General features: G+C 49.4%; 1 protein-coding gene and 1 non-coding gene across 10 annotated transcripts in view; one reads left to right on the top strand and one right to left on the bottom strand.

Annotated features, from left to right (window-relative positions):
• LOC116941107 (tensin-3-like) overlaps positions 1-27,074 on the top strand; it is a 91,275-nt gene that overhangs the window by 45,755 nt on the left and 18,446 nt on the right. For 6 of the 9 annotated variants that reach the window (XM_032951747.2, XM_076066044.1, XM_032951751.2 and 3 more), the window contains 13 exons: positions 8,068-8,106; positions 11,707-11,754; positions 15,069-15,124; positions 15,848-16,022; positions 16,313-16,363; positions 17,298-17,420; positions 18,044-18,108; positions 18,307-18,390; positions 20,482-20,594; positions 21,620-21,680; positions 21,840-21,912; positions 24,922-25,054; positions 26,307-26,372. In XM_032951747.2, the coding sequence (XP_032807638.2) occupies positions 8,068-8,106; positions 11,707-11,754; positions 15,069-15,124; positions 15,848-16,022; positions 16,313-16,363; positions 17,298-17,420; positions 18,044-18,108; positions 18,307-18,390; positions 20,482-20,594; positions 21,620-21,680; positions 21,840-21,912; positions 24,922-25,054; positions 26,307-26,372 (1,087 nt within the window). Of the gene's footprint in view, positions 1-2,583; positions 2,852-8,067; positions 8,107-11,706; positions 11,755-15,068; positions 15,125-15,847; positions 16,023-16,312; positions 16,364-17,297; positions 17,421-18,043; positions 18,109-18,306; positions 18,391-20,481; positions 20,595-21,619; positions 21,681-21,839; positions 21,913-24,921; positions 25,055-26,306; positions 26,373-27,074 lie in introns of those variants that run through there. The other 3 variants (XM_032951754.2, XM_076066045.1, XM_076066043.1) reach the window with 3 other exon arrangements.
• Positions 18,592-18,698, bottom strand: LOC116941158 (U6 spliceosomal RNA). Its single transcript, XR_004402646.1, has one exon. It is a non-coding gene; the product is annotated as a U6 spliceosomal RNA (small nuclear RNA).

Genomic DNA, 27,074 nt, shown 5'->3' with positions numbered 1-27,074 from the left:
AAAGAGAATCAAGGTGGCGTATACAGGATACATCCGAAGAGGATCAGCTGGAGAAATGACACAGGTGATGCTACAAGGGAACATGAAAGGGAAGAGGGGGAAGAGGAAATGGATCAGTTGATGGAACAGGGTGAGACAGAGTAAGACAGACATGGGAGACGCTGAAACACACAAACGGTGGAGGGCATCTGCCATGGGCATCAACCCTCGGCCGCGGCTATGAGGGTGACACCGGACAGCGAGATGGCTAAGAATGCGGCGACATTAATGTGCCATGGGAAATTAAGTAGTGAAAAAAATGTCGCCCCTCATTGAATTACTTCATTGGCAGTGGTTTGTCGACGGATCCCGTAGACCTGCACACGCACGGCGCACCACGAGAATAATGACGCGCCCGTCCCGTGGTGCCCCGAGCTCCTCGGGGTTATCGCAGCAGGAAACGCATCTTGAGGTCATCGCAACCTCATCCATTGTGGTGCGTTTGGAAAGATCTATCAGGCGATGTCGCCTCCTCGTCTCCACGGCTCGCGGGCGCCTCGCCGCAGGCCAGACAGCCTGGTTTGGGTTTTATTTCCACTCGCGCCACCGCAATGCATCGATGCCACCTGGATTTGTGCCCACCTCCTGCTTCTCACGCCATCTCTTGGCCACCTGGTGCCACCTGGGGCAGGTGGACAGCCAGTGGCATAGCGTTGGTTGGCTTCGGCCCTGGTGCAAGGAAAGGAATCCTTCATAGCTCAGCGCCTGGCCCCCCTCCGGTCCATGGGTCCTGGTGCAGTTGCACCGACTGCACACGTAATAGCTTATGCCACATGTGGACATCTTGTGTGAAAGGTTGCTTGAACTACAGTAAATATATATAAAATAACAACTTGCCAGACATGTAGACTTCACGGCTGAAGTGAACGGTTTAACCGATTGGGGGAGGCGGATCCCCACAATACATCACGGTGCTAGATAACAGTCGGGCACCTGAAACAAAATATCGTCTTAAATCTCGTGTGCATTCGCGTATCGACATTCGTGTCAAGCTTAGCCATGTCTCACCCACGGTGCGGCATGTGTATCACTTATCCTTGGGTGTCATGGGGAGTTCTGGGCACGATCTGTGCTCCTGATGAGTATTGACTCACTTAAATCCCAAGACATGCTTTGTTGCACAGTGTGCGGCTAAGTGCCCCAGCTCGCTCGTAAGAGCAGCGCAGCCACGTGGCTCGGCCACCAGGGGAGAGCGCGGGCCATGCGGTTTTGTGGCGCTGGCTAAGGCGGCCTTGCACCTGCACTTCTGGATGTGGTCGTTTGCAGCTTTTACGAAGCCAATCCTGACCACTTACACTTGAGTCACTGTCCTATTTGTAGGAAAAATAAATAAATAAAAGCGCCAGTTTCCTGTCATTATTCAGTCTTGCGCATAACAAGGAAGTGGTTTAATCAACCATGGCGTGCCAACAGGCCACTTGCACGGAAGACAAAACACCTGCCCCGAGGCAGAGCCAGCGCAGGGCCCGGCATGGACAGGACACGAGCTTCCGTTAGCGCTCCTAGCGAACGTGGGTGTCGAGAACACTCCTGCCAGGGTCCTCGTCCTCTTAAGCGCGCCTGGCTTTTACATTACTGCACCTGAAAAATAATTCAGACTCATCAGAGTTGTTTTTGAAAAATTGTAGATCTGAGATTAGCTGGATTTTGTAAAAGTTTGAGCTCCTCATTTGGATCCCGATCGGCAAATGGACATTTTTTCCGTGCGTGCGCAGATTGCACAATCACCGGTAGTTGCATTGTTTTTGCTTGCAGCCCTTTCACGTTAGGCATAAGGAAGACATTGATCTGTCTGCTCGTTGGCCTGAAGCACTCAGCCGGTCAGGAGGGAGAGGGCCAGGCGCGTGCACTGAAATATAGCAGCCAAGGTGGCGGGGGGAGGTGGTGGATGACGATGATTTTGGGCAAATGGGATCTTTCATTGCCTCGCTTGGAAAACATGTTATTTTGCTACGTGAGCAGATTCTTGCTACGTGAAATAACAGGCACAATAAAACATTATTGGACTGAGTATTTTTAAATGTTGGGGGTGGACTTGGTGATGGAGCTGATTCCAGGAAGGAGCCAGATACACACGGGCGATGAAGAACGCATAAGTGTCACAGTAAAAGCAAAGCAAAGGGTCAGCTGAGGCATCTCGTCCGCATCGCCTTCGAAGACATACTTCCCATAATTGTGAGACTTGGAAATTTAGCAGGACTCGTACTCATTTGGTGACGTCTAAGAGACAGACACAATTGATATTTTTAAAAGCAACGTTGTCAGCTTAGGACCACCCCTGTGGACGAGTACTATTGCATAATAAGTACAGACACCACAGTCAGTAAAACATTCCTTTTGTCACATTTAAACATTACACTTGGCTGGAGATTGCTGTGCGTAGAGGCGCATGCGTGCCTGCCATGCCTGAGACATCCATTGAGCGCGAGTGCCATGGGGTACGGGAGGGTGGCGCATCCAGCCGGCCAGCCGAGCGGACGAGCACTCCCATTTCTACGGGAAGGAGGGGGGGGAGTATATGGGAGGGAGGTGGCCAGATTTCTTTTTTGGGCGTGCTGCGAGCGGAGTTTTTGGCGCGTTGCTTCCCCTCTCTGTGGATAAACAAGTGTGGGGAGCTCACAGCTGGAGGGTGCTAAGGGGCTGGGCACGCTCCCCGCCACCGCTGCACGTGAATGTTTTACGCGTGTCCGAGTCTTTGTGGGCAAGTGAAACGGGTCCAGAAACGGAGTCGACCAGACAGAAGTAAGACTCGCCTTCCATCCCCTGTCACTGTGATTTGCTGGCCACGCGAGGTTCCATCTGCCCAAGCTTGGTAAGTCACTTCTTGATTTTGCCACAGAATAATTATGCAGTTTGTGGTTTCATACTTCTGTATTATTTATTGGCTAGGTATAAATCTACGAATGCTAAGTTTATCTGCAGTGCGCTGAGCCGTGTTGCACTGATTTCTTGCGGACTGAAATGTGGCTTTTTTTCTGCACTAAAGGAACTGTTCGCGCTGTGATAGAATTTACCGTTATATAATTTTGGCGGCACCGCGTGCATCGTTTGAAGTGATTGCTCAACTTGCACACATGGAAGGAAGCGCACGAGGAACAAAGCGGTGTCTGCTTGAATGGGGCCAGTGTGAGCGTCGGGATGCGTCAGAGACGACCGAGTTGTTTTCTTTTCATTACGTGGCTCCACTTGTCCTATTGAACATGAAACGGACACGTGAGGATGGAGGTGAGATGAGGGCAGTGGAGGGGATATGTCTGGCTGGGAGCTGAGAATGTGGGGCCTTGGACCACGACCCCGACAGCGCAGTAGTGTGGACCACATGGCGAGCAAATTTCGGTAACATCGCAGTGAAAAAAAAAGCTTAAATGCGCTCCGGGATTGGAGTTGAATTCAGCTTTGATTGTGGTTGTTTTCCGCTGATGTGGGAATCTCTGAAGGTGCGATTAGGGGGCGCTTGGGGATATTAGTGTTCACCAGGAGTGTGGTGACGTCGTACGTGATATTTGTTGGCGACGACCCCGAGCGTGAAGTCAAATATCAGGCAGCCGTCTCTCCGTGGTCCTCATTTGTACGCGGCACTCAATGAGGTCACCCCCTCGTTGAGCTGACACCTTGTAAATCGCACCAGCGCAGGATTAGTGTTGTTGACAAATGGATTTAGAGGAATAATTCAGTGCGATTTTCCTGCTGCCAGAGACGACTTCACTCGATGTTCACCGGGCTTAGCGCGTAGAATGCGCTGCCTCGTGATCGCGGCTGCTTTGGATCAGGCCGGCTTACGTATACGTTTTACATTTAAATTTGATGTAATTAGGGTCGAGTCCTCTTGACATTTGTAACATGAGTGGAAGAATGACAGCTTGTCAAGCATGCTAGAATCACAGGTGGCGCATCCGCACCATAGCAGCGCGAACATGATACCTGCCAAATCATCTCACCTGAAACCCCCGCAGAGGTTGGGAGCTTCGAGCTGTACGCGCCTTTGTGCTCCCGCGCTTTGTGATGCTTCAAAGACAAGGGCTGCCATCTCTGCTGCCACTCTTCCCAAATCATTTATCTGCAGTGATCTTATAGACCGGCGATAGAAAGGACGTTATGCAATGTGTGGTGGCTTCATCGTTCATCAGGTGGCCTGCAAAGAGGAATCCTGTGCACGTGCTGGAAACATTTACTTTCCTTTAGCTGGGCTGACGTTTACAGACGGAACAGCTCTGCTGGGGGTTTGGAAATAAGTTTGGACACCTCACCACCCTCTATTTGGTACTGTTACAGGCTAGAGGATCTCTCCCATACTCTAGACAGGACAGCGAATTGTCGACACTCAGATATGGTGGATCATTGTTCTCATAGACAGACCAGAAAAAGGGATCTCGCACTCAGGCAGCCTGAACATCGGTGACATTCTCTGGCTCCAGCAGCTGTAGTCATGCGTTCCCACGGTCCCCCTTGTTGACACGAGGACAATAAGATCCGCGGCGGGTTCAATGCAAGGAAAACCATATTCCACGTGAGCGACCTGAATGCGCACACTCGCAATACAAAGCGGTCCGTCACTGGCGCCCGCTCGCTTATTGTGCTTGAGGAAGTGTAAGGTGCAGGGGTCCAGTACCTACTCACGCACAGGCCGAGCCGGCCACGGCGTGGGCAGCGCGCCGGCGAGGCCCGAGCCCGGCGTGTTTGCATTCCCCGCCACCCCACGCCTGGGAGCCCTTGAGCTCTGAGCATTCCTCAGATGCTTGGGTCCGATAAGGTCAGGTCGAAGGAGGCCCCCCGACAGTGTTGTTCGCGCCAACAGAAACACGCTTGAGGACCAGCGTCGTTCAACAAGTTCCCGTTCGTTTTTTGCCATAACTGTGGAAATGAATCCTTAAAACTGCCGAGCACGTTTACACGAAGTGAGATCAACTAAGAAAAATACGACGTTTCAAACACAGGCCGGCGCCTGTTAGGCGTACGCTGTGAACACACGGGCGGCATGGCGAAACGCAGGGAGACGCGGGGAGATGATCTCACGTCCGTCCCTGCGCCTCTTGTCACCGAAGAGTCCCCAGCAGGGAGAGGAGTCATTCTGCCGTGGTCGAGTCGCTTTATGAGTCACATGTTTGGGGAGGGAGGGGGCTCTTCCCCCCACCGAGACTGTGCCCTCGAGACTTTCACGTGCCGAGTTCAAGATCATGAACCTGCGGGTTGTCTAGTGCGTGTGTTTGACACATTGCGATTGTGCATTGGAACGTCTGCGCCAGGTGACTACACACAGCAGGTGCCTTGATCATGCAAAGCATCGCTCAGGCAATCCAGCCAAACATCGCAGTGCCGGACCTTCATGAAAAAAGAACATTGAGATGCACTGAGGCTTTCTGGGTAAACAAAGCTAATTTTATTATACTAAACAGCAAGGCTGTGGTATTGTTTACCTTTATTGATACAAATTATCCTGAGTGCTTTCAAAGAGAACACATTTGTCGTTCATGAGTAGCGTGCAATGAATAACTGTGAAACTGTAGCGTGTTACAGCAGTCGTGCGTTTTTCTCCAACACACGCTTGTGTGCACTGTACATGCCTGTGAGACAGGATCACCTTGTAAATAATTTAAAACATTGCACTCGTGAGTTCCAGCTTTGGAATTTGCAACCGGGATTGGCATTCGTCCAAAATGCTTAAAGTTCACGAAGGTAATTGCCTAACTCTCAAAACGAATTAACCGCCAGCCCATCAGCGCAGAACGTTTGCTAAAAATAAAAAGTTGCGAGGCAGTGCTCCTGGTGGAAAGGCTTAGTTCCGTAGCGACGGACATTTGCATAACGGGTTTTGTTTTTATATATATAGAGCATGTTATCCGACGTTTCGCTCCGCGTGCTGGGAGCTTTTGGCACTGCTTCAGTGCCAGGAGCGGTGCAGCACGCGGTGCGACCTGAACACGCGTCGGAGCGAGCGCCGTGCAACACAACCGCGACAACCCGCGCAGTCGTAGTAGGGCCTAAGAGAGCCACACTTCGACTTCTGGCCACGCCGACGGTGCCACTTGTGCCAACCATTCAGGGACACGCTATTTATTTTAGCGAATGCTTTTACACGTGACTCTCACACAGTGCGCCCGATACACAAGATAAATAAATAATGAAATTCGTGCACATGTACGTCGATGTTACTTGAGTGGACGTCAGCCCACGTAGCCACAGGGTCATGTTGCAACAGCCTCCTGCAGCACGTGCAGGGCAACCAGTCCACGTGCAGGGCAACCAGTCCACGTGGAGGGCAACCAATCCATGTGCAGGGCAACCAGTCCACGTGGAGGGCAACCAGTCCACGTGGAGGGCAACCAGTCCACGTGGAGGGCAACCAGTCTACGTGGAGGGCAACCAGTCCACGTGGAGGGCAACCAGTCCACATGCAGGGCAACCAGTCCACATGCAGGGCAACCAGTCCACGTGCAGGGCAACCAGTCCACGTGCAGGGCAACCAGTCCACGTGCAGGGCAACCAGTCCACGTGGAGGGCTACCAGTCCACCTGGCACGCCCTGAAACCCTTCACAGTCTTGAGATGATGTTGCGCCGTGTGCGCCACGTGAGAATGTTTGTACACGTTCTGGGAAATCAATTCTGTGCCACTTCTTACTAACCTTGTAATTTCCCGTGAAGCAAAGGGGAGGGCCTCGCTGGCTGGTCAGCCAGGTGCTGAAGGTTGGAGAGTGTTGGGGGGATCTCCATCTGGTCCTGTGGCCCCTTGTTCTACAGCCACAGCGGCGATCCCTGCGAACACGGGGCAGGGGACTCTGCAAGATGCTGCAGACATATTTACTGCGTAGCAAAGCAAAGTATGCGGGCTTGTTGACGTCTCTCAGATCCCATTTTTCACAATCCTGAGGGGATTGAGGAGATGCCACATATTTTTCTGTGTTTTCTCGAACTTTTGTTGAGGATAATGTGAAGTTAAAATTCACAAGAATTATAGTTGCTGCATGTGAATGTGGCTCTTCAACATGTGTTTACATGGTGGGCGGGATAAGTTGGAGGTGGGGGGGAGTCTTCGTGAGCTAGCGAGGGCCAACTGCTAAATTATTACATAGACCGCTGCCTCTCTGGTGCAATAAAACTACAAGTAAATATTTCGATTTAAAGCTTTCGTGACTGCAAGGATTCATCTTCTTTGGTTCTTTCGGTAAAGTCACGTAGAATGAGAATAAAATAATAAATTGATAAAATAAAATAACACAATAATATTCTCACGACGTTTCGGCCACAACACAAGCAGCCTTCATCAGGTGAAGGGGACGAGACTGTCTGGAGGACAGCGCTGGAGGTAGTTGGTGTTCAGTATTTTACAAAATGGATGAAAAATTTAAGAAAAATCGTTGCAGTGTAATTTAATAATTTTCTTGACTTCAAGCTTCCGTGACTGCAGGAATTCATATTCTTTAGGCCTTTCGGTAAAGCCACGTAGATAGAAAAATCATAATAAAAATACAAATGTCACGACGTTTCGATCGCAACACAAGCAAGCGTCGTCAGGTGAAAAAAATATAGCGAGAGAGCTGCTGAGGCAGGAAAAAAATATAGCGGGAGAGCTGCTGAGGCAGGAAAAAAATATAGCGGGAGAGCTGCTGAGGCAGGATGTTATAAAGGTTTGAGATGGCTGTAGCCCAAGGGTCAAAAGCGAAGTGGGCAGGGTTAGAGATTAAATTTGCATCTCAATGTAAGATCGGAGAGCTGGCCTACCTCCACGACGACGAAGCTGTGGAGGTGGCCATTGTATTGTGAGAGATTAGCATGTCAATGTAAGCAAAACGAACAACAATTTTACAGAAAATGTCAGGAGCATTGCATTCAATGAATCTGAGAATTGAATGGCAGGTATCTGTGTGCACGCTGTTGTTTACATATAAAACCTGGGGGATGCAATCGCAGGATTTACGGCAAACAACAGACACTGAGCGATGAAGGTTGGCTCCGCAGCTGGGCCTGGGTCCCTGCTAATGTGCGTGTTTGTCAGTTGACCCGAGTGCCCCCTGTGCCTCGCTGTGTTGCAGGTCGTGACCCCGTGCACCCCTCCGGTTAACTACCAGTTGGTGAGTGTCTGAGCTGTGTCAGCCACACTGCGTGGGGTGGCCTTTTGAGCAGCGGGTTGGGGGGGGGGTTAAAAATAAATTAAGACTTCCAAGTTCATGCAACCAGCTGCTGTCCATAGAGTCTCTGGATTGAATAAAGCACCGTCTACCATCTACTACCTGCATGTCAACAGACTTAGTGGCACAGCTGCAGAGCTGCTGCTGCACCGCTCGTTCTCTGGAACTATTTCACCGTGATCACGCGCCCCCGCGGTGTGCACCCGCTTCGCTTCGTCTCGGTATTTAATGTTTGTCGAGTGTCGACGTGGCCAATCGTCACGCGTCGCCCAGAACCCAGTGGAGCCGTGGCAACATGTTCCACCCGACGCTCATCTGCCCCCCCCCCCCCCCAGCACCCCCCCCTCCCCACGAATTCACACAGGAGGCTCTTGGCGCATGACCGTCGTGTAGATTTGGAGATTTCGGCCCTCGTTGCTGAAAGCCTAATAACGAATATCGGTATATGACACTGGGAATCAATAGTGCATTAGTTTGCGGCACGTGATCATTTCAAATGTTACAATGAGGGCTGCTGTTGTCATCGAAAAATGGCAGGGCGTATAAATAATAATGATAACAGTAAACATTCTTAATCATTTAAAGGGCAGCATTTTAAGTATTTCAATAGTGGGTTTTGTTGGATTCCGGAGCATGAAACTGCTTTACACAGGTCGGCGAAGGTTGGTGCCACAAACATGATTGCTCCCAGGTCACAGCTGCCGCATTCAGAAACTAAAACCACACTGATGGCATTTCAAACAGACTCCCATACACAAACTCTCACAGAGGCCCCACACAACAACTCGATCTTTGTTCGCCGCGCCACTGTCCATGCAGCTTGCCGTGCTGTGCAATATATATTATTGCAATATGTGCAAAATTTACCACCATAATCATCGGCAGCAACAGCAGCCATTGTCTAGCCACTGCTGGGTGAAGGCCTCCCAATGCTATCACCATCCCTAATGGTCCCTGCGATGCCACATGCAATATTTAGCTGGGCGGTGGTGTCTCTGCACGTGCTCTGTTGTAATCAAACGCTGTGGAGACTTGAGTTAGTGGACCACCGCACAAATATTGTGAAACTCCCTCCCCGTGGGCGGCGAGGTGCCACGCCCTGGCTTGCAAGGAGAAAGCAGTGCAGCAGAGCGTGGACTATTACCATCTATTCCTTCTGTATGGGATAGAGCGTTGCTGCCTCGCGTACGTGGGATTGCTCGAGGTGCTTCACTCTTTGCCCACATATATGAACACTCATTAATTGACTGAAAACATTAATATATAGAGGACTGCAGAGCTTTGGAAATAGTTGGCGTCATCTCACCGCCTGGCTGCCTTCCGATATTTCGATTAACGATCCAGCTTCCATAACGTCCCATTGCTTCTATTAGCGAAACATTTTCGTTGAACGATATGGTTTACGATATCACGCGGCCACCAATTTCAGCCAATCGGAGTGCTCCAAAGTGGACTCGGCAGACCTCGGCCAATCAGCGACGCCATTTTATGAGCGTTTTGAGACCAACTGGCTGATATCTTTTTAATGTTTATGAAAAACAGCTCTCTTGAATACGGTAAGGTCTCAGAATACGCGGGGGTTAGGTTCCATGTACCCCCAGGTAAGCGCAAATTCGCATAAGTTGGAGTTTGCCTATACGAGTGTAGTATACAATGTAAGTGTATAGAAAATGTATATGAATGTACATTAATGCTTAATAAAGCACAGTACTGTACAGCAAATTATTCGCTCGTCATCGGTAGCATCCATGTCGGATAGAACACTACATTTGTTGGACTCGCTTCCCGCCCCGTGCGTGTAGCGAAAGTACGAGTCAAGTGTAAGAATGAATCGGGGTCGGTCGCGTATGAGTGGGTCCGTGTGCTGTGAGCCCACGTCCTCCTAGATCTTACTTTACTTAATGATTTTTTTTTACTTAAAAGTTAAATAAGCTCAATAACAGTGGCCTTAAGTCAAAACTTAAAATTAATGTGAAGAAAGGCGAGAAAGTGAGGAGAATGTTTTATCCCACCTCAACTTCTCCACCAACCCCTTAAGCCAGGGGTGGGGAGCGTCCGGCCTGCGGGCCGTATGAGGCCCTTGAAATCATTTGGTGTGGCCCTGCCAAGGCAACCGCAGGCGGGACTCGAAATTCAATAAATCTAGGAGCAAACCTGGAAAAGCAGTTGCGAATAGCAACAACATCGTCAATACCGGCTAACATCATCACGCGCCTCGCCAAAGAGAAGCAGTTCCAGCCATCGCATTAGGGGTGAGTTAATTAAATGTTTGACCAAATATAACAGGCTAATTTATAAGTTGATAATTTTTATATGGCCCGCGAATGATGTTATAAATATCCAAATGGCCCTTGGCAAAAATAAAGTTTCCCCATCCTTGCCTTAAGCCATCCATCTTCTGAGCTGAAGGTAAAAAATGTTATGCTCTATTTATTCATCTTTTTATGCACTATTTCTTTATTATTAATCCATGTTGCTATGAATATTAATGCTTTAATATGTTCTTATAACGTTTATTTATTAAATTTGCAAGCTTAAATATTATAAACTTATGTTTATAAGGTCAACTTTCGATTGTCTTGGAACAAATTAAGCCGTGTCCTTTTTTCGATCGAAGATAATTTCAATTAACGATGGTTTTCGTGGAACCAATTAATATCGTTAACCGAGGGACCACTGTACAACCATTACCTTGGAAAAACTTTCTCCAATTATTGTCTTTATTAAGCAAAGAAAAAGCAAACTCTAAGCCCAGCGGTGGGCTTAGAGTACTCGGTTGTGGCTCAGATCGGACGCTCCACTTTTTGATTAATGCATTAGCGCGGGTCCATCAGCGTTGATTGACAGCTTGGCATCTCCCACCGGCCCTCGAGCCGCGTATCGGCATGCGAAGATATCTCCGTGCAATCACGTGGGGACTCCAGCCTCCTCTCCCAGCTCCGAGGCTCTCCCACAAAATATTCTCTTTAAATTTCTTCCTCATTAGCGTGGAAGAGTGGGTGGGGGGGAGCAGAGTTTCGAGGCGTGGACGGAAATGTAACATTTCCTGATTTGCGCTGACAACTTAGCAAATTACGCTTCCATTGAGTTCCATTAATGTGAATAATCACCGGCATGGAACGTACAGAAAAACACCCAGTGTGTCGCGCACGCGTGCGCAGCATGGAAATGTGTGCACCTCTGTGTTTTGTCTACGTAAAAAATTCCATGAGATGGGGTTGTCCGCGTGCAGCTGGTGCAGCGGAGGCCGCGTTAACGCTAATGCATGTCGACGTGCCCTGTGTGGGGGGAGCAGCTGCTGGCATCTGGCTCGCATCTCCACCAGCTTACCCATACATCTCCGGCCCCCCCTCCCACACTGCAGCCCCATCTCCCCCCTTCCTGACCCGTACTTCTCATTCCTCGCCCATGCCCAACAACACGCTCCCTTTGCCAAATCCGCCCTCTCCCTGTCTCTCGGTGTTTTTTGTTCTCATACTTTCCCTCTCCCCCCTCTCTGTCGCCCCCCCCCCACCACCCTTCCCCCCTGCCACCACCTCGAAGCCCGGCGCTTCTGGCCTGCACACCGAGCATGTGAAGGCTGCCGCGGCGGTGAGTGGGTTCCGCGTATTGTGTCACTGTAAGTGACACCCCCCTCCGCTCGGGGTGACGGTAAAAACATTCCATTGCCATGCGCACAAAAGCTGTTGATGTGCGAGAGTAATGTACGCCTTCCTACCAGCATGTTCGCTGTGTGTGGAATATTGAGTAGCCTCTTGTATATTCGCAGATCGAAGTTGGTTTCACTGGCCGTGCCTCCAATGTCACTGATTGACGAGTACGGGCAGCAGAGGCGGATGCATCGCGTGTGAGGGAACCACGAAACATATCAATCGTCCAGTTGATGTGACGGGCACAGTGAGAGATTGAGAGAGGGAGAGCAACAGGCCAGGGTGAACGTGCGGCTTTTCAAAGAAATGTTTGGCATCGTTCCTCCACAGGAGTCGCCCGCGTGCCACGCTCCACAGTGCAGTGTTCCCACAGCACGTGCGCCACTCCGCCGCTCTTCCTTTCAGATTCCTTCTGCGTGACTCCTCTGCAATCAGCGAGCTCTGTGCTGGCTGTATGCTCTCCGCCAATACAATGAGTCCCCCTTCAAGATCGTGATTTACGTGCCGAGTGGGGCTTCAAGGGGCACGGCACATTGTGAACATATGGATATGGACAGCTCACTGTAAGGGGCCCCAATGGTGAATGTCAAGCCTTGGCTGGATTGGCAGACTTACTCCTGCTCTCCGTTTTAACTGTTTCTCTCTCACACAACCACACGTGTACACGAACACACAGACAGGTATCTTCCACATAGGCAAGCTGCTGTTAGTACTTTCTAAGGCCATCATGGTGCACTAGGGGACCAGTGTCGCTATCACCACACCTTTGTCTACCTAGTGCTGAGGCCCCAGGTACTTGTTGAAGGCTGAGTCGATCTAGGCCAGTCCCACAACATGATCGCGATGGTAGGGAATTGAATCCAGGTCGTTTGGATTTTAGGGTAGTGCGTAAAACCACTTCACTTCTACTCCCACTACACAGAGACAAACCGCTCCCACACAATTTCACAGTAAAACCATAAATAGTGAGGGTTTTTTTTTAATTCACAACAATCATCTTATATCACAAATAATATGAAAATAGGTTTCCCCTTTTTTCTGGCAACGAAACAGGTGTTAAGATGTTAACACCAAACTGAAATCTTTTACGAAGAATCATTTCTGCAATACCAGAAACAGCTTTCTTTTGAGCCTACAGTGAGGGAAAAAAGTATTGATCCCCTGCTGATTTTGTACGTTTACCCACTGACAAAGAAATGATAGTCTATAATTTTATTGGTAGGTTTATTTGAACAGTGAGAGACAGAGTAACAACAAAAAAATCCAGAAAAACGCATGTCAAAAATGTTATAAATTGATTGGCATTTTAATGAGGGAAATAAGTATTTGACCCCTCTGCAAAACATGACTTAGTACTTGGTGGCAAAACCCTTGTTGGCAATCACAGATGTCAGACGATTCTTGTAGTTGGCCACCAGGTTTGCACACATCTCAGGAGGGATTTTGTCTCACTCCTCTTTGCAGATCTTCTCCAAGTCATTAAGGTTTCGAGGCTGACGTTTGGCAACTCGAACCTTCAGCTCCCTCCACAGATGTTCTATGGGATTAAGGTCTGGAGACTGGCTAGGCCACTCCAGGACCTTAATGTGCTTCTTCTTGAGCCACTCCTTTGTTGCCTTGGCCGTATGTTTTGGGTCATTGTCATGCTGGAATACCCATCCACGACCCATTTTCAATGCTCTGGCTGAGGGAAGGAGGTTCTCACCCAAGATTTGACGGTACATGGCCCCGTCCATCGTCCCTTTGATGCGGTGAAGTTGTCCTGTCCCCTTGGCAGAAAAACACCCCCAAAGCATAATGTTTCCACCTCCATGTTTGACGGTGGGGATGGTGTTCTTGGGGTCATAGGCAGCATTCCTCCTCCTCCTCCGAACACGGCGAGTTGAGTTGATGCTAAAGAGCTCCATTTTGGTCTCATCTGACCACAACACTCTCACCCAGTTGTCGTCTAAATCATTCAGATGTTCATTGGCAAACTTCAGACGGGCATGTATATGTGCTTTCTTGAGCAGGGGTACCTTGCGGGCGCTGCAGGATTTCAGTCCTTCACGGCGTAGTGTGTTACCAATTGTTTTCTTGGTGACTATGGTCCCAGCTGCCTTGAGATCATTGACAAGATTCTCCCGTGTAGTTCTGGGCTGATTCTACACCGTTCTCATGATCATTGCAACTCCACGAGGTGAGATCTTGCATGGAGCCCCCGGCCGAGGGAGATTGATAGTTCTTTTGTGTTTCTTCCATTTGCGAATAATCGCACCAACTGTTGTCACCTTCTCACCATGCTGCTTGGCAATGGTCTTCTAGCCCATTCCAACTTGTGTAGGTCTAGAATCTTGTCCCTGACATCCTTGGAGAGCTCTTTGGTCTTGGCCATGGTGGAGAGTTTGGAATCTGATTGATTGATTGCTTCTGTGGACAGGTGTCTTTTATACACGTAATAAGCTGAGATTAGGAGCACTCCCTTTAAGAGTGTGCGCCTAATCTCAGCTCACTTTAAGAGTGTGCTCCTAATCTCAGCTCGTTACCTGTATAAAAGACACATGGGAGCCAGAAATCTTTCTGATTGAGAGGGGGTCAAATACTTATTTCCCTCATTAAAATGCAAATCAATTTATAACATTTTTTACATGCGTTTTTCTGGATTTTGTTGTTGTTATTCTGTCTCTCACTGTTCAAATAAACCTACCATTAAAATTATAGACTGATTATTTCTTTGTCAGTGGGCAAACGTACAAAATCAGCAGGGGATCAAATACTTTTTTCCCTCACTGTAGTCTCAAAACGGTGTTAGACCAGAGGGCGCCAAAATACGTCCAACACCGTTTTGAGACTAGGCTCAAAAGAAAGCTATCTCTGGTGTGGACCAATCAGTTTCAAAGACAATGCATATACTGTCAAGAGTACGTTTTTTTGTTTGCATTCTGACCACAAGTATTGTGGTTAATGCAGACATGATTCCTTGTAAAAGGTTTCAGTTTGGTGTTTTAACACCTTAACACAGCTGTTTTGTTGCCAGAAAAAAGGGGAAAACCTATTCTCATATTTTGGTACTGGCAAAGGAGGTCTCATGATCACAAATAATATTTCAACAACATTTTCACGATTAGGAAAACGCTCCGCGGGAATTTACCCAGGTTATATCTCATCGTGCGCACATGTCCAGCTCCCGATGTGTTTCATAACAGTTCCCAGAAAAGTCTTGCCGAGATATTGTGGGGTTTTTTTTTTACGCTAAAACAAATTCCATGTTCGCAGGTTTCGTCGAGTCCCACTTCCGAAGGGTGGAGCAAAGTTCCATGTAAACCTCGGCAGTAAGTGGAACTCGGTCACATTTAATTTTAAGGAGAGAAAATATGTAAAAAAAAATGAAATGTCATGAACACAGACCAATCCTTGAGAATGTACTGAATGAGGTTCTTGTTGTAAATTATCTGTATGCTTCAGCTGTACGTGGTATCATGACCACACTGCAGACACATCTGCTTCATGGGCTGCTAATGTCGATTGCGTTGCTTGAGAAAGACTTTGATTCGTTTTGGTTTTGATTTGTAAAAAATGAGTGTTTAATGTGGTATGGAAAGATTTGTGTTATTGCATTCGGTGGTAACATTCGTACAATGTCTATATCTGGCAAAATTATACGAATTGTACAAAAAACATGTGAATTGTATAACATCCATTTTAGACACGTATGCAATGAAGAAGGGCCTTTACCCGAAACGTAGCCCATTGTATATTTATTCCATTGAGGGAAATGTGATTGACGATTGTGTTGAGTGTTCGTGATATATGCTTATCGACAAGTGCCTTCCCCAGTGTCACAAAAAAGCTTACATTTTGGACTGACAGATTGTACTTCCAAGCAGATGCAATTCAAACAGTCCACACCGCAGACAACAGCAGCACTGCACACACCTGCCCACGGGACGCTGCAGTCACAAAGGCGAGCGGCAGAGGACGCGGTCACTGCAGCGCATAACATCGCCTTCTGCCACCACCCTGCCACCCCCCCACCCTCCTCCTCCTCCTAACAGCCACTGGGGCGTGGAGTTGAGCATGGAGGGTGGCCGAGACCTGGAGCTCACCTACATTACGGAGCGCATCATCTCGCTGTGCGCCCCGACGGGCGGAGACTCGCACGCGGCGTACCACCAGCAGATGCGGGACGTGGCGCGCATGCTGCACTCCAAGCACGCCAATGGCTACCTGGTGAGCCCCCCACACCCCCCCCCCTCCACATGCAGGCGTGGGTACGGGGTGAGCCCCCCGCTCGTATAAGCCCGGGTATCTAGTGAGCGCCCCCACAAACGCACAGTCGAATGCCCTGCTCGCCTGCTGCGGCGCTGGCCGCTGAGTGCTGGCCGCCGAGTCGGTGGCGTGCGTGTCTAAACTTTAATGACGTGCAGGGAATTATCAGCAGGCACTGAGACGTTTCCAAAAGCACAGTGCGCCGGTGTTTTTCGGACTACTCATCATTCATCATGTGTTTTTCATTCCAGGTTATAAATCTTTCGGAGAGAAGACATGACATAGAGAAGTTCAATGTGCACGTAAGTGTCAACCTGCACCTCCCACTCGCACGTTTTGTTGTTTGTTAAACTTGACCTCGGTTGACCATGTAAATCGTGCTGTTATTGGGGTGGGGGGGAGGGGGTCTACGGTTTTGAGCGGAAAATGAAACAAAGGGTTTTGGCGGTGGAGCGGAGTGGCCGTGAGTGCCCCCCACCCCACGCCCGCACCTCATTGTCCTTGAGCGGCTCCAGGGAGGGGGGCAGGGTGCGCTCCAGCCCTACCGCCGCAAGGAGCTGGGCTTCCGGAGCCCGCGTCCCCGCCGGCCCCGTACTCGCTGTGGTTCCCCTCCCCTACATTGTGTTCTGGTGCGGCGTGAGGGCAATGTGAAGGCGGCGTTGAGAAAGGACCTTTGATTTCACGGTTATGTCTATCCCACAGACACCAGCCACACATGGACTCTTTATTCAAGGTTGTCAGTTCTCTCTGTCGAGGGCTGTCTGTGGCTTTTCATTTTATTAAACGAAAAATGCGTGCAAAACTACTGCGTGGGTTTTCGCTGTTGCACTGTGTCGCGCTGCGATGTGTTTCCGTGTCGTGCCGAATGTTGTTTGGCATGGATGTCCGACGTTTTACTCGACATGCTGGAAGCTTTTTCAGGAACACGAAGCTCCCAACACGAGGAGTGAAACGTATTCCATCAGCCTGAACAACGCACGGCACAACCCGAAACCGCGCCTGAGAACTAAGATGAAAACGCATTCTGTATCCGTGCGGCGTTGACAACAGGGGGAGCGCGGCATGCAGCCGAGCCTGTGGGGCCATCTAAGCTCAAATGTAACTTTTTTAATTTACCAGGTAAGGCCCCGCTGTGCTACACAGCTTGTTTTCAGAAGCAAGCCGGCCAAAAATGATAGCTCGACAAAGTGGCATATTGTACGGACATTTACAGTAGCCCAAATGCTCTTGTCTCAGGTGAGGGATTTTGGCTGGCCCGATCTCCACGCCCCCCCACTGGACGTGCTGTGCAGCATCTGCAAGGCCATGGACTCCTGGCTGAACGCCGACCCGGCCCACGTCGTGGTCATTCACTGCAAGGCAAGAGAGCAGTCGCCCTCCAGTCACGTACACATACACTCACCGTACGGAATCCCTCCTTACATAGACACGTAGAGAAATAGTAAACATCGTTTACGCTCCTGTATCCATCCACTGCTGGATGAATGCCTCCGCGTGTCATGGCCATTATTTGGGTTTCTTTGACCATACTTCACCGCGCTGGTTAGTCTGGTATGGAGAAAGAGGAGGTCTACGACTGCTACAGATATAACTCGCCACTGATGTTGTTTGTGGCTGGGAATTGAACTCGGATTCCCGTGTTCATAGTGCGCTGCGTTAACCACTGCGCCACAGCTCCGCTCGGATTTATATTACATATCTAAACGCTTATAGAAATATCAAATTAATGCCACGGCTAAAGGCAACTCAGCGCCCCACATGTCAGTGCGTGATAACATATCATATGAATGCATCCTGAAGTGTTACGCGATGCCATTCCGCACGCTCATCTCGCCGTGTAATCGAGTGAGGCGCGGAGAGTGTTCCGCTGTGCTGTACGCGCGGCGCTCCTTGAAGGCGCAGCTCGACGGGGCCGGCGTGCGACGCGTGCCCATGGGGCGGAGAGCGCGCTGACGCTGCTCTGCTGTGGTTTCTTCCTGCAGGGGAACAAGTGCCGCACGGGGGTGGTGGTGGCCTCCTACATGTACTACAACGGCATCTGCGCCAGGTTGGCGCGCGGGCACCCACCCACCCACCCACCGTCCCACCGTGGGCTCACGCGCGGACATCCTTTCATACTTACACAGACGGTCACGCTGAGCGTGGGTGCGCAACGGACACGGTGGGGGACGCGTCTTCTCGCCCTGAGGCTTTGTGTGCCACGGGCATCGTTATGCGATGGGTTTTGTGCGTTAACTCTTTGCAGTGCCAGCCAGGCGCTCGACCGGTACGCGATGAAGAAGTTTTACGACGACAAAGTCGCCAAGCTGTCCCAGCCGTCCCAGAGAAGGTGTGGTGGTGTGTGGTAGTGGTGGAGGGGGCGGGGGGGAGAGCACACACGCACGCACTGCCTGAAAAGTGCTCCTGCAAATCATAACAGGGTCCGCAAACACTCCCTCCATGGACTGCTGCGTGGGTGTTCACCATTGTGCTGTACAGCTTCCTGACGTGTTTTTGGGCTGCGCCACACAGCGTGTTGCTCGGCGCGATGTTCTCTATGTAACGCTGCACAACTGTGTGCGTCAGCCTTGAGCACGGACCTTGCTAATCGTCTCCGTATCCTTCCCATTTTTGCAAATGTACCGCCGTAGCGAGTACCATAAAAAGCGTCGAGCGACATGCAACACAACCTGAAACCGCATCGGAGAGCTTAACTGTCATCCCCGAGCTATGCTATATCAGTATTAGCTCCCCCCGGGCCTGCTGGGCACGCACGCTGGAATGCTTAAATGAGTAGATAACATGGTATTGTGAGTTAATGTAATACTGCCCCAGCGGCGGTTACAAGACACGCTCTTGACGGTGAGCGAGGAGGGGTGGATGCTTTCGATGGTCCCTGGCGCTCTCTATTCTCGTGCGGGGGCCCGTGGGACGCAGCGCACGCCGGGACGAGTTGCTTCTCGTTTTTCACTGAGCCAGTGGAGCCAAGGAATGCGTGGAGTGTGCATACCGTCTGTGTGTGGGCCCTCGCGCACGTGCGTGCGTGCGTGCGTCCACCTTTAGCTGCCCTCTCAATTCCTAGGATTGAGCGAAGTTGCCTCAAGCTCGGAGAACCACACCAAAATAAAATCTCAAAATTTCGATTTAAAGCTTTCGTGACTGCAAGGATTCATCTTCTTTGGTTCTTTCGGTAAAGTCACGTAGAATGAGAATAAAATAATAAATTGATAAAATAAAATAACACAATAAAATTCTCACGACGTTTCGGCCACAACACAAGCGTGTAGTGTATACCCAGTTACTGTTAATAGCTCAGCTTATTGAAGAATATATTGAGTACATTTATTATATTGATGTAATTTAGACTTAGGTTTTTTCACATCGGTTTACTATATGATAGTTGAGTTGTTGCAGCCCCTTTGGCGTCCATGTACTAGGTGCCTCTGTAGATGTGTAGGCTTTGACTTTAACATAGCTATTTCTATGACCAGCCACAAGCTAATCCCTCAGTTATTTCAATGCTAAATTCTCCTGTTTGATTTATACTAGGTGCCTCTGTGGATGTGTAGGCTTTGACTTTAACATAGCCATTTCTGTGACCAGTCACAAGCTAATCACTCAGCTATTTCAATGCTAAATTCTCCTGTTTGATTTGTACTAGGTGCCTCTATAGATGTGTAGGCTTTGACTTTAACATAACTATTTCTATGACCAGTCACAAGCTAATCCCTCAGTTAATTCAATGATAAATTCTCCTGTTTGATTTGTACTAGGTGCCTCTGTGGATGTGTATGCTTTGACTTTAACATAGCCATTTCTGTGACCAGTCACAAGCTAATCACTCAGCTATTTCAATGCTAAATTCTATGCTAATTCCTTTGTCAAGGGGCGTCTCTGTGGATGTGTATGCTTTGACTTTAACATAGCCATTTCTGTGACCAGTCACAAGCTAATCACTCAGCTATTTCAATGCTAAATTCTATGCTAATTCCTTTGTCAAGGCGCTCTGTTTATTCTCACACAGCTTAAAGGTCGCTGTCTGAGCTTGGCTGTGTTCGCTCCAGCGCTGTCCTCCAGACAGTCTCGTCCCTTCACCTGATGAAGGCGGCTTGTGTTGTGGCCGATACGTCGTTAGAATTTTATTGTGTTATTTTATTTTATCAATTTATTATTTTATTCTCATTCTACGTGACTTTACCGAAAGAACCAAAAACATCTCAAAACCCGTGTGAAAATCCCCCAATGTCATATTCAGTAAAGGAATTTACAGTGAAAGCATTTTGTCCACATGAGTGGATTTTAATTTTGAAACAGCCTGCCTGCTTGTGGCATGCAGAGATGTTTTGAGGCAGTTTAATGAATTGTGAATAAAGTAAATGTTTACCCAGCGTGTCCCAGATTCTCTTGCGTCCATGAGGGAATGTGTGCCCTCCCCGCGCAGGTACGTGTCATACTTCAGCGAGCTGCTCTCGGGCCGAGTGAAGGTGAACAACCTGCCACTTTTCCTGCACCACATCGTCATCCACGGGCTGCCCAACTTGGAGGATGATGGCGGTAAGGCACGGGCGCCGCATGGCGACTCCGTCACCTCAAACGACCACCGCCGACGCAGTGAGCGTGCGGCCCGCATCGCCACTACAGTGTGTCCACTCCCTGGTCCTCCTCGGCAGGCTCCTCTTGAGTTGATCAATGAGGAGCGACACGCTGGACGCAGTTCGGCAGAGTGCCACTTTCGCTGACAAACAAAAACCCTGGTTTCGAGCGAAAGGGGCATGCTTAAACTGCACTAACGCGGACATGGGAATGAACTAGAGCGCCCAAACTTAGTGAAATTAACTTGGCTCATCCTTCATTCGCCTAATTGAACGCCCTGACAGCAGCACTCTGGCAATGGCGTGACCTTAGTCCACGGTTACCGTTCATTCCTGCCTCGTGGCCACATCGGAGTCACGTGCGTGCGTGCGTGCGTGCGTGCGCGTATCGTGCCTTGCGTTGTTGCCGGCGCTCCGGTGACTCGGAGCGGCTGGCGTTGCTGCGACGCGTGCGGTACATTGTTCCTGATGCAAGGCAATGTCTGTTTGATGCTAAAGGGAAGGAATGTGTTTTTTCTGCGCTAATAGAGTTGCTCGTCCATCTAACGGTATTTGAGGGTGGAGGCGGGGGTAAGGGCGCTCGATTGTATTAGGAGCACTTATTTTCAGAAACGCTGCATCCATCAGCCTCGCATTCCGGCTGGGACTGTTTCCGCATTTCACTTTGCGGATAAAAATCGCGGCACTACGGAGGCGTTTATTCTTTTGTCAGATTATATATTTTAATTGTATACTCAAGGGACTTACGTGTTTTCTGGCACGAAAAATGTTAATTCTCTAAAAGTGGCCTACATCTCCAAATGTTTGTTTTAATGATGAGGGGGGTGCACCCAGGGGGGGGGGGGGCAGAGGGGGCAGGGGGGCACCCTCCCTCTCTCCTCTGACCCTCACTGGGCCTGCTGTGCCAGGCCGCAGAGGCTTGGCCGTGGGACCCGGGGGTTCCTGAACAAACAGAGTATTGTGAATGCTTCCTGTTTACTCCCCAAGGCTGTCGGCCATTTCTCAAGATCTACCAGGCGGCGCAGCCGCTGCACACCTCCGCCGTCTAGTGAGTGCGCGCCGCCACCGCTCCACTGCTCACTGCCACCGCTTGCTTTGTAAACACGTCACGTCAACTGTAATGCCCTCTCACCTGTCTTTCGTACATTCATAGTGTTTGCCAATGATGCCTGTTGCCTCGATGCTGATTTACTTTCACCTCCACCAGTAACATTCCGAACAACTGCAAGAAGCTTTGCATCACGATCGAGCCTGGGCTGCCTCTGAAAGGGGACATCCTGGTACGTTCTCCGCTCTCGCTTGCATCTCACGCTGCACTCTGGAGCGAGGAGGGTGTTGATGACACCTTAATCCCGTGCGGAACTCCCGTGAGAGTTCGTTACTCTTTCAGGGCGTGTGTTTATTTTTTGTTTGTTACATTACTTCAGCGCCTAGCGCGAGCTGACTCATGGTGGAAGCCGTTTCTACCCGGAGTGTAACTCCTCCGTGAGATGCGAGCGCACACGCACGGCAGCAATGTTAATGAGCGGCGTTCGTCACAGCGAGGGATCTGGCTGCTCTCCTGGTGCTGCGGGCACGGGGAAGGCACATGCTTCGTGGAGATTCCATCTGGCGGGCCACTGCGCTGGGTTTTCACGCAAAAGAGATTGCGTTGCGATTGTTACATTTTTTTCGCGTAATTTTTTTACACGGAGAAGGGAATATAGTTGAATGACTAACATAAAACTTCTTTTTTTATCGGAGAGAAATTATATCCGGTGCATGAAACGTATTAATGTTCCTGAGAAGCCAATAACTCACGTTTCTAGACCTTATCTGGTTGTTATTTGAGGCCTATCTGAGAGGGGATCAGGCTCCTGGCCGTACGCGGTCCAGCCCACAGCTCGACCCTGTGCTGCTTCTCACGACTCTGCGTGTATGAGTGTGTGTGAGTGAGTGTGTGTATGAATGCCTGTGTGGGTGTGAGTGTGATTGTGCGTGTGAATGCCTGTGTGGGTGTGAGTGAGTGTGTGTATGAATGCCTGTGTGGGTGTGAGTGTGATTGTGCGTGTGAATGCCTGTGTGGGTGTGAGTGTGAGTGTAAATGCCTGTGTGGGTGTGAGTGTGCGTGTGAATGCCTGTGTTGGTGTGTGTTTGAGTTGGCATAGTAGGGGACTAAGGTAGTGCTTCGGCCAGTCATCCCATGGTACCTGGGTTTGTCCCGTGACCTCCTGCCAGCGGGCGTTTAACACTTCACGTGGCCTTCAAGTGAACATAGCCTGGCACAAGTGACGTCACCACCACTTAGTGGTGAATGGCGGTTGTTGTTTTTGAGTGTGCTTGTGAACACCTGAGTGTGCGTGTGCTTGAATGTGAATCTAAAGGTAGTGGAATACAACAGTTTTCATGCAGGAGGTTCCAATCAGTTGGGTCTAGTGTGAGCATGTGTAATTGTGGTGCTCTCCTTGTTCAGTTTTTCACACTGATAGCTGCTCCAGCTCTGCGTCCCATTTTATTATCTTGCCCTGCCTTTCAGCCAATCCCCCTGATGGATCAAAGGACTTTTTTCGGCCATGGTATTTGAACAAACAATAATAATAATCAGTAACTTGAAGCACTATGTCAGTCCGTTGCTGGATCAAGGGCTCTTGCATGTATTCTCAGTCATGGCATAGTTTGTTCATAATAAACAATTTTTATTTTACCAGGTCACGCCCCACTGAGCTATATAGCTCTTTTACAGAAATGCCACGCTCACCACTGTGGTTTGGTGAAAAAGGCTTAGAATCAGTTCTGATGAAACGTCATCACTGAAATGATCCCTGGCCAGGAATCAAACTCGGGTTTATAGCACAGCGCATGAACCACTGCACCACGGCTCCCCCTATCGATGTCCAAACGTTCCGTTTGAGCTGTCCCAGCCCATCCCACGTGAATGCTTTATTTACATGAGTCAGTAAACACAAAACAAAAGGATAACACTTAAGCTCGACCAATTTCCCAAAGCTAGTGCCACAGGGCTTCAGTAGCTGTAGGAGCCAAAAGCCACATGTCAGCTGCAAAGTGCCCTTTTTGACCCTCCCCTCCCACCAAATCTTTCACTTCAAAGTGTCCTGGTGCCGCCACTTTCTCCACCGCTAACCACAACCTGCAGCAGGATGTTATTGTGGATTTTCTGTTTTAATGATGGCTCGGTAGGCACACACACACACACGCTCGTACACTCTCTTCCACTCCATTGACTCAAGCGTCCGTGGAGGACGTGGTCGTAAAAAAGAAAGAAATGAAACCCGAGTTACCGCGGGGTGGGTGAATGGCGCGGCCTCCCCCGGTGCAGGTGACGTGGGAGTGGTCATTGTCCCCCCGGGGGTGGAGGGCGTCACGTGGGCCTTTGCGACATGAGAGGCCCTTGGCTTGCGAGGTTGGTCGGGCCGCTCTCTTCCCATGCGGCGACGGCAGCCACCGGCGCGCATCCTTAGTCTCTGTAAACACTGGAGGCGGAGTGCAAAGGAGAAATCGATGGGGACTTGAAAATAGCTCTAAAGAGATTGCGGTGGGTGTATAATGGAGCTCCTTGGCACGCGGGTGTCAGCCAATATGAGATGAATTAAAGCTCATCACTGTCACCACAGTTGACCGAGTGCTCACACGAGCACACTCTATTCGCTGTATTTATCTTTATGCACTCCATTCTTTATGAAACTTTTTTAATAAAAGGATATTGCTTTTGTCTGCGATAAATGGAGCACATGAAGTAAAAGATGGACTATCTGAAAATGCCACGTCCAATAATATTAGTATTTTACTGTGCTGTAATTTTCTTTATATTGGACCCATCGTGCCAAGTGTGTATGTGTGCTTAAGCACATATACGTGTGTGTGCGTGTGTGTGTACATGTCTGGTGCTCGTCAACAACACTTGCCCAAAAGCTGTATAGGGGCACCTTCGTTTCTGTACATGTCTGTGTCTGACAGCGTGTGTGTTATGGGGAGTGGTGGAGAAGTGGTTAGCACGCTGCGCTACCAATCTAGCAACTTGACTTAAATTCTTAGCTACTTGTAACATCAGTGGCGATTGATATGAGAACCTGTCCTGGGCCTTTCTTAGGTCAACTGAGCCCTAAAGAAGTACCTTATGCAGTGTGCAAACATCAACAGTGGGGCGATAATGGTTTTCGGGATGTTGTTTTGTCACACCACCACATAGTGCGATGTGCTGGCCTTAATATGTGCTCGTTAACAGCACTTCTCTCAACAGGCTACGTGGGCGATAGGGGATCTCTGTGTTTGTTGCTTGTTTCGCCCGGCAGGTGAAGTGCTACCACAGGGGGTGCCAAGCAGCGACACGTGATGAGATCTTCCGCGTGCAGTTCCACACGTGCGTTGTGCAGGACTTCCGCCCCCTGGTGCTCGGCAAGGCAGAGCTCGATGCAGCTTGCACAGGTACACACACTGACAGACACACTCACACTGAAATACATACACACACACATTGAAATGCAGACACACACTGAAAAACATACACACTCACACTGAAATACAGACACACACTGAAATACAGACACACACTGAAACACATACACACTCACACTGAAATACAGACACACACTGAAATACAGACACACACTGAAAAACATACACACTCACACTGAAATACAGACACACACTGAAATACAGACACACATTGAAAAACATACACACTCACACTGAAATACAGACACACACTGAAATACAGACACACACACTGAAACACATACACACACTGAAATACAGACACACACTGAAATACAGACACACTCACACTGACACATAGACACACACACTGATACGCACACAAACAACAACAAGCACCATTCGCCACTAAATGGCGGTGACGTCACCACAGCACGTTTGCCAGGCTATGTGCACTTGAAGGCCACGTGAAGTGTGGAAGGCTCGCTGGCAGGTCACTGGACACACCGAGGTGCCATTGGGTGACTGACTGAGATGGCTGTGGCACAAACACAAAGACACAAATCCCCGGTATAGCCTTAACAGACTGTTGGGGCAAGTGCTGTTAGCAAGCACCTATGAAGACCGGCACGGCACATAAGGGGGTGGGTGGCCAGCACCATGCGTGGCTGCCTTTGTCTCCCTAGTGGTGATGTTGACACACTGCACTGGGAACCAATTTCAGGCTGAGTTGATCTAGGGGATGCCCAAGAATGATCTAGATAATTGTGCCTGGTGTTAACCGTGAGTGGGAATCGAACCCAGGTAATTGGGTTCGTAGCGCAGCGCGCTAACCACTACACCACCACTCCCCACACTGGCACACAGACACACTCACACCAGACACTCACCAGACACATACACTCACACAAACACACTCACCCTATCACAGGCAATTGCTGCATCACTATATCATACTGGTCATCAGCAAAATTCATGATGAGGCAACCTAGCATCGCTGAAAAGATAAAACTACACAAGTTACAGAAATTGCAGAAAAAAATATATTATAAATAATCCATCTATTGGCTGGTAAGCATTTCGAAATTGTAATAACAGACTTGGATCATAGTGTCTTATAATTTCAATTGCATTGACTTAACTGAGCATCTAAGTCAAACTATGTTCTGTAATATAATTTTAGAAGTGAACATCTGGGGTTATTTTTAATCTTTGATCAAATCATTCCTCCCCCTTTTTTCAGATGAAAAGTTTCCGGATGACGGGAGAGTGGAATTCATTTTTTCCTCTGGCCCCGAGAAGCCACCGGGTATGATCGCGTGCTCGGCATGCACTCCCTCTGAGTCATCACCAGCAGAAGATCATTACGATGCTTCACTCACGCTGGGCGTTATTCCAACCAGCAGTTTCCAAAATGCATAAATGCAGAAAGCCATTATGTAACTCATTACGTTCAACCATCACAATATCGACGTGGGATTTAATGAGTTTTGCCTTCGCCTTGGGCTAATTGTTTCATTAGGCTGTTGTGACCGGAGCAAGTGCTTGCGACTCTGTGTGTTTGTTCAGATGACTAATTAAGCTAGGGAGAGGGAGTGTGGCGGCTTAGCCTCGAGAAATTCTTGCGTGCGTGTGTCTGCGTGCAAATGCTCCCTTGGCACTGCTCGAATCTGGCAGAGTTCTGCCAAAGCTCAGCCAGTGTGCCGCACAGGCGTGCAGATTAACGTAAACAAAGTTACGAAATTCACAAACGCAAACACATTCGCAAAGGCAGGCGAGCACACAGATGTGGGCACGCACACGAATAGCCCGAGGCGCTAGAGTACAGGGCTGAGAGCGTTGTACATGCGATGTGGTGATCACACGTGACATGCATGCAGGGCATGGTGGAAGGGGTGCCTCCCTGCTGTGTGTGAGCAGCACACCTATGCGTGTCGTTAAACCTAGCGGCAGAGAGGTGGGTGGGCATGAGCGTGATGTGCGTTGGGTGTGTGAGAGATGTGCGGTAACC

The sequence above is a fragment of the Petromyzon marinus genome, chromosome 10 (genome assembly GCF_048934315.1).
Source record: "Petromyzon marinus isolate PM22_M1 ecotype Great Lakes invasive population chromosome 10, UKy_Petmar_22M1.pri1.0, whole genome shotgun sequence".
NCBI lineage: Eukaryota > Metazoa > Chordata > Hyperoartia > Petromyzontiformes > Petromyzontidae > Petromyzon > Petromyzon marinus.
This window is presented reverse-complemented; position numbering and strand designations above follow the sequence as displayed.